The sequence below is a fragment of the Nannospalax galili genome, unplaced genomic scaffold, assembly GCF_000622305.1.
Source record: "Nannospalax galili isolate Female #2095 unplaced genomic scaffold, S.galili_v1.0 scaffold538, whole genome shotgun sequence".
Taxonomy (NCBI): domain Eukaryota; kingdom Metazoa; phylum Chordata; class Mammalia; order Rodentia; family Spalacidae; genus Nannospalax; species Nannospalax galili.
The window spans coordinates 4,165,841-4,179,033 of NW_008343842.1; the positions used below are offsets into that span (position 1 = coordinate 4,165,841).

Here is a 13,193-nt window from a genome sequence, read left to right on the forward strand (position 1 = left end):
TCACCTGGTGGATGTCCAGGTCATCCACTCGAACAACCAAGCAGCTAGAACGTAAGCGATTCCACGCTGGAGGCCCAAAGGCAGCCTGTCGGGCCTGAGTGGGGTTTTTGTCAAGAGAGTTCTTCCGAGGACTAGCGAAAGAGTCTAAATAAAAAGAAGATGGAAATGGGAGGAATATATCCATCCCTCATTATTAACAAAATAGAAAGTAAAACCCAAGAGCATTGGGCATGGTGGCACATGCCTTTAGTCTCAATACTCAGGAGGCAGAAACAGGTCGATCTCTATGAGTCAGAGGCCAACCTGTCTATATATGTGTTACAGACCAGTCAGAGCTATATAGTGAGACTGTCTTAAAAAGAGAAAAATAAAAGATCATTAATACTACAAATTGGGAAGGAAAGTGCAACTGTGGTTTAGAACTTGGAATTCAAGAAGAAGGGAGCAGCCTGCTGGCCTGGATGACAACTACCCTCTAACTGCAGCTATCTCTGCTGATAAAGGGGACTCCACACCATGACATACAAGGCGGGTAACAGACACACCACTGCTTTATCTCCACCGGCTACTCAAGGACACAACAAAAGCAGAGCAACTGGAGCCCTGCTGGTCCTCGGAACCCACCTGCTCTCTTCCGGAAGGGAGAGTCCACCCCCAGGTGCCACGGTGGCTTCAGGCCCATCTCCTCTTGCCACTTCTCCATTTTACTCTGAAATTCCATCACCAGCTTCTGGGCCCAGTGGCCTCGGGTCTCCATGGCCTCACAGTGCCGCACCCAATGCCTGCAGCTATCACCTGCATGACAGAAGGACTCTCAGCCCAGAGCTGGGTCCAGTGCCCATGGCTCTTTCCTGTCAGTACAGTCAGAGCTCCATGTCTCCTGTCTCCTTCCCATTGGTACAGTCAGTGTTCCATGTCTCCTTTCCATAGGTACAGTCAGAGCTCCATGTCTCCTTTCCGTTGGTACAGTCAATGCTCCACGTCTCCTTTCCGTCAGTACAGTCAGTGCTCCATGTCTCCTTTCTGTCAGTACAGGCACAGCTCTGAGTTGGATCCCATCCCCAATCCAGAATGCCCTGAGATAAGGAAAAACTACCTACTAAGAGCTCTCAAGTTCTTTTATTTTTTCACTAAGTGTTCTAAATTCCCCAACAGGTAGCTGCTGATCACTGCCATCCTTGACTGTGGATAACAGGAGGTTCTAACCCTAAGGGACTTAGGGGATAAAGGTAGAATCAAAAGCAACACCCCAGGTATGGCCTCCTCACCCCGCATCATCCATCATCAGTAACAGTGGACCATCCAGGTTTCTGGGAGATGTGCTCTCCTAGGATATTCCCAACACCACTCTGGGCAGGTGCAGCAATCTCCAGCACCACTGCAACATACTGCTCATCAGTCAAGGATGAACCCAGGAACCCGCCCTCAGTATTTTGGGCCATACTAGAACTGACCCATCCAGATTTCTCTGACCTGCAGAATGGAAGGGGTAGTAGTCAAACGCCATCTTTCGGAAGGTAAGCTGCATGGCACCTCCTGTGAGCCTGTTTGCAGAGACTCCTATGGAGGAGAAAACAGTGACTAATACTGGAAGAGCAAAGAAGTCTAAGACTTGACTCCCGATAGAACCTGGCAAGCAGCAGAACTGCAAGTCAGCGGCCTGGCAGGGCTGCAGCCTCCTCCTTAGAGTTAACAAAGGCCAATGGACATGTTCTAAAAGAAGTAATTTTTTCCATAAATGGCAGCCAGATTTCCAGAAAAGCCAAAGAAACTGAAAAAAATTCATGATTCAAGAATTTTGCCATGCGTGATAGTGCATGCCTTTAATCCCAGCACTCAGGAGGCAGAGGCATGTAGATCTCTTTGAGTTCAAGGCCAGCCTGATCTACAGAGAGAGTTCCAGGAGAGCTGGGGCTACACGGAGACCCTGTCTCAAAAAGACCAAAAAATAATAATAATAATAATTCCGGGGAGGGGGGTGAGTTGCTGGAGAGATGTCCCAGTGGTTAAGACATTGGCTGCTCTTGTAGAAGACCAGGATTCAGTTCCCAGCACCCACATGGTGGCTAACAACCTTTTGTAACTCTAGTTCCAAGGGAATTCAACACCCTCTTCTGACCTCCTCGGGCACTGCACAACATGGGTGCACTTACAGCAGTACACTCATACACATAAAATGAAAATAATAAAATACATTTTTTAAAAGAAGAATTCCAGCCGGGTATGGTGGTGCACGCCTTTAGTCTCAGCACTTGGGAGGCAGAGACAGGCAGAGATCTCTGTGAGTTCAAGGCCAGCCTGGTCTACATAGTGAGTTCAGGTCAGCTGAGACTACAGGGAGACCCTGTCTAAAAAAAAAAAAAAAACAAAACAAAACAAAAAAAAGAATTCCAATCCTAAGTTTCTCTAAGATGTACTCTACAGAACTACTACTGGTTTCCAGGCTGGGGACACAGCAAGTAAAGAGCTTGCCTAGCATGTACAATGACCTGGGTTCATTCTTAGCACTGCATAAACCAGGCAAAGTGGTAAACAATTAAAATGCCATCACTCAGGAGGTAGAGGCAGAAGGATCAGAAGTTCAAGATCACCCTCAGCTACACAGAAAGTTTAAGGCCGGCTTGGCATTCATGAGACCCTGTCTCTCTTTTTTTCTTTTTTTGTCTTTTTGAGACAGGCTCTCCATGTAGGCCCCAGCTGTCCTAGAACTCGCTCTGTAGACCAGGCTGGCTTCAAACTCACAGAGATCCACCTGCCTCTGCCTCCTGAGTGTTGGGATTAAAGGCATGCGCCACCATACCTGGCTTTCTTCTTTTTCTTTTTCTTTTTTCATTTTGTGAGACCATATCTTTAAAGAAAAGAAAGGGAATGACTGGTTTTCCTAACCCCTACAGAGCTAGTGTTATTGACCTCAATGCAACACCTAGGAACAAGCCAGAGTCCCCAAAACAGAACCCACAGCATTTCCTCTCTCTTCCCACCCTCAGAGCCGACATTAGATGTCAGACCAGCATTGTATACTATACAGATACAGTACCATGGAATGCTTAGAAAGGCACTGGATAATAATATATATGGAATATTTTAGGTAAAAGTGAACATCTAGCAACAAGTCAAACATTACATTATATGTCTTGAATTTACACTTAATTCCTTCTGAATGAATAAACTGTTCATGTTTAATCTCGTCTCTCCAATTAGACAACTTATTAGTACTTACCCTAGCCCCTACTCCTGTATCTGGCACAGAGCTTGCTCAGTACATACAAGGGGAAACATAAAATGCCATAAAAGGAAACACCACAAATCTGTGTAGAAGCCAGTGCGGACATGTTCAATGACTGGGAATACTTCACAGCCTCAGTTCGACAATCCCAAGGATTCCTTATCACCCCTACATCAGACTGTCTGCTCCTCAACCTCCACTCCCCACCCCGACTTCGGGTGTCTTGCCCTATTCTTATTCCCTCAAGACAGGGTTTCTCACTGACCCCAGAACGCACCAGTTTGTTGTTGTTGTTTTCAGCTTAGCTGTCTCCTGTCTTCACCCAAAGCCCATTACTGGGGTTAGAGCTCCATGAGGGGCCACACCCAGTTTTTTGATGAGTGCTGGGGATATGAACTCATGCTTGCACAACAAAGGCTCTTGCCCATTAAGCCATTCCCAGCCCTCAATCTTTCTCACAATAATGCCCCCTCCAAATCCTTTGGATTCCCATTGTGCATGCTCACTGTACACTGTCCTAGTACATAAGAAGTCTTTCTTTAATTTTTTTTCTTTATTATTTTCTTTATTATTGTATGAGTGTATTGCCAGCACGTATATAAGTGCACCATGTCGTGCAATGCCCTAGGAGGTCAGTAGAGGACGCTGGATCCCCTGGAACTGGAGTTACCATTGTTAGCCACCATGTAGGTGCTGGGATTCAAACCCAGGTTCTCTGCAAGAACAACCAGTGCTCTTAACCACTAAGCCATCTCTCCAGCCCACCTTTTTTCCTTTCTTTAGCTAAGGATGAGTTTGAACTTCTGGTCCTCCTGCCTCCACCTCCTGAATGCTAAGATTACCAGCACGCACAACTACACCCAGCTTATGTGGTGCTGAGAATCCAACCTAGGGCTTTGAGCATGCTAGGAAAACACAAACTGAGCTACATCCCCAGCCCAGAGGACATTTTCATACAAGTATATAATGTGGGGCTGGAGAGATGGCTCAGTGGTTAAGAGCACTGACTGGTCTTGCAGAGGACCTGGGTTCGATTCCCAGCACCCACATGGCAGCTACGAACCGTCCTTTACTCCAGTTCCAGGGGAATCCAAAGCCCTCTTCTGACCTCCGCGGCACTGCACGACACGGGTGCACTCACATACATGCAGGCAATACACTCGTACACATAAAATAAAAAAAATTTAAAAACCCAAAACAACAAGTATATAATGTATGTTGAGCATACCCCACCATATTTCCCTACCCCTCTCCATCTAACCCCTCCCCAACATGTCAGTCACCTTTCTCCCCAAGCAATTTTGCTTCTACTTTCATGTCACATGTACATGACTTTATGTATCTATATAAAATCTAGGAACCAGAAATGAGAGAAAATATGACAGTTGTCTTTCAGACTGATTTCACTTAGTGTGATTATCTCTACACACTCTTTCAGACTTTTGCCTAACTGCCCCTCAAATTTTAATATCATGAATTTTATATATATACATATATATTCATTTTAAAATTACACACACATACATCTGTGATTTATACACCAAAAGAGTATGTATGAAGGTTCTTGTTTTTTCAATTCAGGGTTAAGAGACACTAATAATCACTTTAAATTAAATTTTTTTTTTTTTTTTTTTTTTTTTTTTTTTGAGACTGGGTCTCCCTGTAGCCCCAGCTTTCTTGGAATTCACTATGTAGACCAGGCTGACCTTGAACTAACTCACAGAGACTGGCCTGCCTCCACCTCCCAAGTGCTGGGACTAAAGGTGTGCACCACTACGCCAGGCTTTAAATTAAATATTTTAAAGTTATTAGTACTTAAATTTAAAACTATACTTGCTGATAATGTGGTTTTATTTTGCTTTTGCTAAAATTTTGGGCAGGATCTCATGTAACTTAGGGCAGTCTAAAACTCACTATATAGCTAAGGATGACCTTGAACTCCCTATGCTCCTACCTCTGCCTCCTAAGAATTATAGGCATGTACAACACCACCCAGTAATAACGCACTCCTTTGGAGAGGCAGGGAGAGTTGTTGAGACAGGGTCTAGCTATGCAGCACCAACTGGCCTCAAATTAGTAAAAATGCTCCTGCCTCAGCCTTCAGAATGGAATCAGGAGCATGTGCAGCCACACCCAGCTAATAATGCACACTTAAAGCTTAAAAGCAGAACAAAAACAACTCAAAGCTGCTGGGCATGGTGATCTACACCTGTAGTCCCAGCACTCCTGAAGCAGAGGCAGGCATATCTCTGTGAGGTCTGCATAGGGAGCTCCAGGCCACCTGGGACTACAGGGAGACCCTGTCTCAAAAAAAGACAAATAAGTAAATAAGCTAGGTTTGGTGGTACACACCTTTAATCCCAGCACTGAAAGGTAGAGGCAGGCAGATCTTTGTGAATCAAGACCAGCCTGGTCTCAATATCGAGTTCCAGGCCAGCTGGGGCTACAGGGAGACACTGTCTCAAAAAGACCAAAAAATAATAATAATACATAAATAATAAAAATACTTGTTTTTAGTAGTCAACTTCTTAGCGTTTGCCTGGAACTAAGGCCCCTAAAAGTTAGTAGATTATCTCTCATCTGAGCCTGACAACAACCTTTGAGTAAATGAGCAAGATTATGATTCAGCTCCTTCTCCTAAATGAGGAAACTCAAAGAGGTTAAGCAACAGGTTAAAATGACTTCTCTGGGGCTCATAGGCATGAGTCAATTGCTTTTTTCCTCCTAAATAGATATGTATGTGTACATATGACACCAACCAGCCTAAACCTGCCACTAACAGAACATAACCCTTCCTATACACTTAAGCACAACATACATTTTGAATGACTCAAAGTCCAAATACTCTGGGTTCGGGAGGAATTCGGTGGCGAAGCATGTGCTTAGTATATCACAAGGCCTGGTATTTAGTCCCCAGTCTGAAGAAGAAGGAAGTCTGAAAATTCTGAGGTTTTGTAATTGCATTTACTTTTCCTAAAAAACTAACACCAGTGGTCCTCAACCTCTCGAAACACCAGCGTTTCTAAGGAATTTGGGGAGGAAAACAAGTTCATACTGTCTGGGCTCTCTCACTAAGTGCCTTAGGCACTGGAGAGAGCTCAGTGCTTGCTACTCTTGCAGAGGATCTGAGTTCAGTTCTCAGTACCCATGTAGACAGTGCACAACCACCTGTAGCTCCAGCTCCAGAGGGATCTGATCTCCCTGATCTCTGTGGGCTGTACTCATGTCCACATACTCATATACACATATATATCTACAAATAAAAACAAATTTAAAAAGAAAAATGGGCTGGGCGTGGTGGCGCATGCCTTTAATTCCAGCACTAGGGAGGCAGAGGCAGGCGGATCTCTGTGAGTTCAAGGCCAGCCTGGTCTACATAGTAAGTTCCAGGACAGCTGGAGCTACAGGAAGACCCTGTCTCAAAAAGACCAGGAAAAAAAAAAGGAAAATGAAAAGATTCTACACTAGAGGGTGGGAGAAAGGCCTTACACATGTTTTGTGAGTATGACAGGTAGCTGCTGCACTGTTCCACAAAGACTGAAGAGCCCTGCCTCATGCCAACGGAGAGCTACCACAGGCGGCTGAGGCCCAAGCAATGCCTGTGATTAAGGAAGCCACTGAGGGCACCACAGTGTGTCTGGGAAGAAACCTTCTTCCCAAGCTCTGCGCATACTACAGTGATGTGCACCACCCAGCCCAGGTTCAGGCCTTAGGGGTACCTGGCTCTCGGGACTGGCTGTCATCACAAATGTGGAGATCCAGGCGGGAGATGAGGAGATGGTAGGAAGACTCTTTCACATCGAACTTCTCAAAGTACTGGCTGAGACGGCTACTGCTGCTGTTGCCCTGGCTGCCACCAAATGCCTGGGCCCAGGTCTGCTGGGCACTAGGAGGGGGTGGAGTGAGCTACATGTGACAGAGAGAAAAACAAGACTGTGACAGTCCCACCTGAGTAAAACCAGTTTAATAACACCCCCTCCCCGTCATAACTTCTTGCCTAATCTCTCACTAAACACTATCCCAAGGAAACAACCCAAACTCCACAGAGCCTAACTGCAAAGCGTCTAACAACTGTCGAAATACTGTTCTCAGGTTTGAACTGCCCTTGAAGTCATCACCCACCAGAATTAAGCTGACTAGGCACCAAGTCCTCTCCTCTAGAAACCCTCCCTAAGGGTGCTCTTTCATGCTGAGTGGGCAGTGCCCTCTCTCTGTGCTCTCATAGTGCAGTTCTGGCCCTTGGCCAACACATGCTAACAACTTGTCAACTGTCTTTCTTCTAGAAGCTTTTGCAGCAACAAGATCTTCTCCACTCTTTGGCAGCTAGTACTGACACAGTGGAGAAACCCAGTGAACAGAACCAGTGAAACAGGAGAGGGGCAGCCGAAGCCCACCAACATCCGAAAGTGACAAATCCCCCAAATAAGCCAAATAAAGCCTTAATTTCCCAACACATTGGCACAGTTGAAGCAGATCTTCAATCTCCCGGCCCCATCAAGGATGTCCATTTTGTCTCTCTAACCTGCACGGGCTCAGGGGCCAGGCTCTTCCTCTGCTGGGCTGCCTTCTCCATGGCCTCACTCAATGACTCAGCATACTTCATCATGGCCTTGAGCTGTGAGTCGGTCAGCACCCAGAGCAGGTCATCCAGCAGGAACATCAGCTTGGATGCAATCACATTGCAATCTTTGGTCTGAGGAGGCCACAGAAAACACGAGTTTAGACTTTGTATCATTCCCATGCCCAAAGCCAGTGACCAGTTTCACAATGGTCTTTCACCTTCAAGAGGTGAAAAAGAAGTATCAAGCCCCAGAAAGCCTATGTGCCACAAAACAACTCTCAATTAACAAAAAGTAACAACAGTCCACCTCAACATACTTACGCCAGCGAGCAGATGATATAGGTAGAAACTACAGTTTCCAAAACTAGGAATGCAAGAAGACAAGGCTCTCACTGGTGGGGACCAGTAACATCGCCAGCGATGACAGAGCAGCTTCCAGACTAAGAAAACAGTTTCGTACAGACTGGGAGCACGCACTTACTCTTCTCTTGAGGGCTATCTGGATCCGGCCCTGGTTGGTAATAAGCCTCAGTGGAGTGGTCACTGGGTCCTGATCACCACTGTCTGTAGCATCTGCTTCAATTCGAAGTGTCTGCCAAGTTATTTCCTTAAATGTTAGAACCTGAAGGAAGGAAAGTCATATCCCTTATTCTCTGGATCAAATTAAGCAGGAGACAGGAAATCTCGGGGGAAAAGACTAGTAAGGCAGAGCTGCCGTATTCTCAGCTGGGACCCTAACACAAGGCAGTGGGTCCAGCCGGTAACTAGGGAAGGCTGCAGCAGTTAACACTGGACAGAGAAGATCCTGGGGTTCCCAGGAATGGGGAATGTGAGGACAGCTCTAAGCGGGAATAACATCCCTTTAGGAATGTCTCCTACTTTGAATTCCACCCCTCCTTCCCCTCAAAATGGTGGGCTGTCACCTCTCCTCTGCAGGGATCTGTGACGCGGGTCAGACGAAGGTCGCTCTGCTGCCAGTTGGGGTTGACGCTATAGCCCTGGAGCTGCCACAATTCAAAGGAAGCATGGAAGGCCTTGGAGTGAATCTTGATGGTGATGGAATTAACGATGATGAACATCCCCTCTACCACCTTCTCAGCAAAGCCGTACTCACTGTAAGGAATGAGGGAGGGGGTGGTCGGAACCATGTGGACTGCAGGCCCCACATGACACCCCAAGACACCAACCAAGCTACTGGGCGCTACAAACATCGGGGCTTATTTTTCTTTCTTTTTCTCTTCTTGTTTTTGTTGTTTTTCATTTCTCGTCTTTTGTTTTGATTGTGGTTTGGCTTGATGGTGTTGAGACACGGTCTCAGGCAGGCCTTGACCTCACTGTGCAGCCCAGGCTGGCTCTGAACTGTTAAACTTGTCTCAGCCTCCTAGTGCTGGAATGACTGGGAGAGCTACCACACCCAGCTACTTCCTAAAACTTTCCATTTATTTATTTTATGTGTATGAGCCTTTTAGCCTTAACTTTTTATTTTTTGGTCTCTTGAGACATGGTCTCCCTGTAGCCCCAGCTGGCCTGGAACTCCCTATGTAGCCCAGTCTGCCCTCGATCTCACAGAGATCCACCTGCCTTTGCCTCCCCAGTGTGGATATTAAAGATGTGCACCACCACACCTGGTCAAAAGATTTTTTCGGGGGGAGGGGAGTCTTTTTGAGACAGGGTCTCCCTGTAGCCACAGCTGACCTGGATTTCCTATGTAGACCAGGCTGGCCTTGAACTCAGAGAGATCCACCTGCCTCTGCCTTCCAAGTGCTAGGACTAAAGGTGTGCAACCACCATGCCCGGCTCAAAAGATTTTTTTTTTTTTTTTTTTTTTGTCTTTTTGAGACAGGGTCTCCCTGTAGCCCCAGCTGTCCTGGAACTCACTGTGTAGACCAGGCTGGCCTTGAACTCACAGAGATCCGCCTGACTCTGCTTCCTAAGTGCTGGGACTAAAGGCATGCACCAGCACGGAGATATATGAAAAAAAGAACTATTTTTAATGGAACTTTTGTTCAGTACTGAGGACTGAATTCAGGGCTTTGTGCATGCCGGGAAAGCACTCAACAGAATTAGTTTGATCCCTGGTCCTCTCAGGTTTTTGTTCTGGGTTTTTGTTATTTCTTTTGGGGCAATAAATCTCATTCTATTTGTAGCTCACAAACTGGTAACAGATATCATCAGTGAAGGGGTCATAGCATAAAAAGACACTAATCCCTAAGGAATCTTCAAAGACTGAGTACTCTATACACAGGGAGGGGAAGATGAAAGAAGTGCAGGCTGGTCAGAGGGTTAATGCTATGCCAGCTACTCAGGCACAGGCCACCACCACCCTGGTACACAGCCCAGAGAACCACACTTCCCCAGAAGACAGAAATGGCAGAGAGAGAGGACAGAGACATCCAGAAGTCCTTCTGGCTGTAAAAAACACATTACTTCTTTTTAAAATTTTTTCTCAATGGGCCTGGTGGTGCAGGCCTTTAGTCCCTGTAGCCCCAGCTGGCCTGGAACTCACTATGTAGTCCAGGCTGGCCTTGAACTCACAGAGATCCACCTGCCTCTGCCTCCCAAGTGCTAGGATTAAAGGCATGCCCCACCATGCCCAGCTAAAAAAATAGTTTTAAAACCACAATGTTTTCTCTATTCTTTGAAAAACTCCATTTATATAATGTCCCCTTTTCTCCCACTGCCTCTGAACGTCATCTTCCCACAAGTCCCTCTATTTTCATGAAAAATATTCTTTTAAAAAATATATTATGTTTATTTTATGTATATACGTGTATTGCCTGTGTGTATGTAAGTGCACCTGTGTTGTACAATCCCTGCAGGGGTCAGAAGAGGACATCAGGTCCCCTGGAACTGGAGTTACAGATGGTTGTTAGCTGTCATGTGGGTGCTGGGAACTGAACCCAGGTTATCTGCAAGAATAGCCAGTGCTCTTAACTGCTAAGCTGTCTTGCCAGCCTTAAAATACAGGTGGAATCACTTTTCATTACAAGAAACAAAAAAGGGGGGCTGGAGATATGGCTCAGCGGTTAAGAACACTGGCTGTTCTTGCAGAAGACCTGGGTTCGAATCCCAGCACCTACATGGCAGCTAACAACTGTCTGTAACTCCAGCTCCAGAGGATCTGACAGCCTCTTCTGTCCTCCGAGGGCATTGCACAACATGGTGCACTTACCTACATGCAGGCAATACACGCATACACATAAAAAATAATAAATAAAAAAAAAATCTTAAAAAAAAAAAACGAAAAAGGAACCACATTCTTGAAATGTAGGTGGAATCACTTTTCATTATAAGAAAAAAAAAGGCTACAAAGAAAAACTGAAAATACACATTCATATTTGCAGTTAGTCACACAGGACTAATAAAAGGTCCAAGAGTCCAGCAAAACTGGAAAAAGTATAACAGTTCACAGAAAAATTATGTAAATGGTACTACACACAAAAGAATGTTAAACTACCAGGTATGCTGGTGCACATTTTTAACCTCAGCACTTGGAAGGCAGAGGCAAGCAGATCTCAGAGAGTTTGAGGCCAGCCTGGTCTCCATAGTGAGTTCCAGGGCAGCTGGGGCTACAGGAAGACCTGTCTCGAAAAGACAAAAAAGCAAATTTAAATAAATAAACAGCTGTGCCTGATGCCTACTTTAAACAACAACAACAAAATTATTCAATATAGACTAGAAATCTAAATATGAAAAGTCAAACAATAATGCTTTTAAAAGAAAATTTCTTCATGCCTTAGGATAGGAAAAAATTGCTTAAACAAGATATAGTAAGTGCTAATAACAGGGGAGAAAAGGCACATTAGAATTACTTATTTCTACTCAACAACAACAAAAAAAGTTAAAATAGGAAGGCCTGAGGGTGTACCTCAGTAGTAGAGCTTGTGCTTAGCAGCCTAAAGGGTTGGGTTCTATCCCTAGCACCAAAATCAAACAAATCAACAAAAACCTAAGAGCAACACTAAGCGCAGAGAAAGGATCTCTGCAATCCATGTCTCCAACCAAAACCAGTTTCCACACTATACAAAGAACCTACACAGAATTAACCTCAAATGGTCGAGCAAAACACACCGGTACTTTCCAAGAGAGGATACCCAAAATTCAAACAAAACAATCCACAGAAAAATGCAATTTAAACCCAGCATATGATACACCTCTATATCCACCAGAATCACCAAATCAAAATGGCAACACCAGGTGTTCCCAAGGATACAACACAAATGCAACTGTCATATTACTTTTCACATTTGCATACATAACAGTCAAAATGTGTCTAAGCCAAGCATCATGGTGCACACCTGTATTCCAGCCCTTGGGAATCTGAGGCAGGAAGATCTCAAGTTTAAGGCCAACCTGAGATACAGAATGAGAGCAAAACCCAAAAAGTAGGGCTGGCAAGAAGACTCAACTGATAAAGGCATCTGATGACCAAGTCTGATGACCTGAGTTCAATCCCAGGGACCCAAACAGGACAGAACTGACTCCTGCAAGTTGTCCTTTGACCTCCACAGACACCCTGGCACATGTGCCTATACCAGAAACATACTCTCTAAATAAATAAAAGTATAATTTAAAAAGTAGAATAAAATAGTAAAAAGTAGAGTGCCAGGCATGCCAGCTCATGCCTGTAATCCCAGCACTGGGTGGGCAGCGGCAAGAGTACCGACCACAAGTTCCAGGTCAGCAAGGGCTACAGAGCCAGACCCTGTACAGAAAACCCCTTGAAGAACTTGACAGAGATTAGAAGCACTCCTCTTTTTTTCCTTTTGGCATGTGTATGTGTGTGATGTGTATACATACTCACTTGTGGGGTGTACATAATTGCATATGTCTGTGGAGACCAGAGGCTGATGTCAGGTGTCTTCCCGATCACTCTCCACCTTATATATCACGGCAAGGTCTCCCACTTGAGCCCAGAGCTTGCTGATTAGATTTAGCTAGGCTAGCTGGACAGCTTGCTCTGGGGAATCTCACCTCCATCTCCAAAGGCTAAGAGTCTATGGAGGCCACCACAGCCCTCCAGCATTCATGTAACACACCCTGAACTCACTCCCACAACTACATGGCAAGTGCTTTACCCAATCTTTTTTTCAAGGGGAAAGGAAAAAAAAAAAAAAGGCAGTGTCTCCCTGCAATCCAGCCTGGAACTTGCTGTGTAGACCAGGCTGGCCTGATCTAACAGAGCTCCTCCTGCCTCTGCCTCCCTAGTGCAATGTGAGAAATTACACTCATTTAGAAAAGGAAAAGAAACACCCCCTCCTGAAGGAAAAAAAAAAAGAAATGTAAACATAGAACATAAAAATATGTAAAAGTCCAAAATAACATATCCCCACCAAATACCAGTAATCCTCTAGAGGAGCACAATGAGAATCCCCTAGAGACAATGCAGGACATGGAACTCAAAAG

The 13,193-nt window shown here is 45.2% G+C and overlaps 1 protein-coding gene across 2 annotated transcripts in view; it reads right to left on the reverse strand.

Annotated features, from left to right (window-relative positions):
• Uhrf1bp1 (UHRF1 binding protein 1) overlaps window positions 1-13,193 on the reverse strand; it is a 74,422-nt gene that overhangs the window by 18,120 nt on the left and 43,109 nt on the right. For both annotated transcript variants that reach the window (XM_008840120.3, XM_029566977.1), the window contains exons 5-11: window positions 8,711-8,900; window positions 8,269-8,409; window positions 7,749-7,919; window positions 6,946-7,132; window positions 1,474-1,560; window positions 625-795; window positions 5-144 (exon numbers count right to left, since the gene is read on the reverse strand). In XM_008840120.3, the coding sequence (XP_008838342.1) occupies window positions 5-144; window positions 625-795; window positions 1,474-1,560; window positions 6,946-7,132; window positions 7,749-7,919; window positions 8,269-8,409; window positions 8,711-8,900 (1,087 nt within the window). The remainder of the gene's footprint in view (window positions 1-4; window positions 145-624; window positions 796-1,473; window positions 1,561-6,945; window positions 7,133-7,748; window positions 7,920-8,268; window positions 8,410-8,710; window positions 8,901-13,193) is intronic.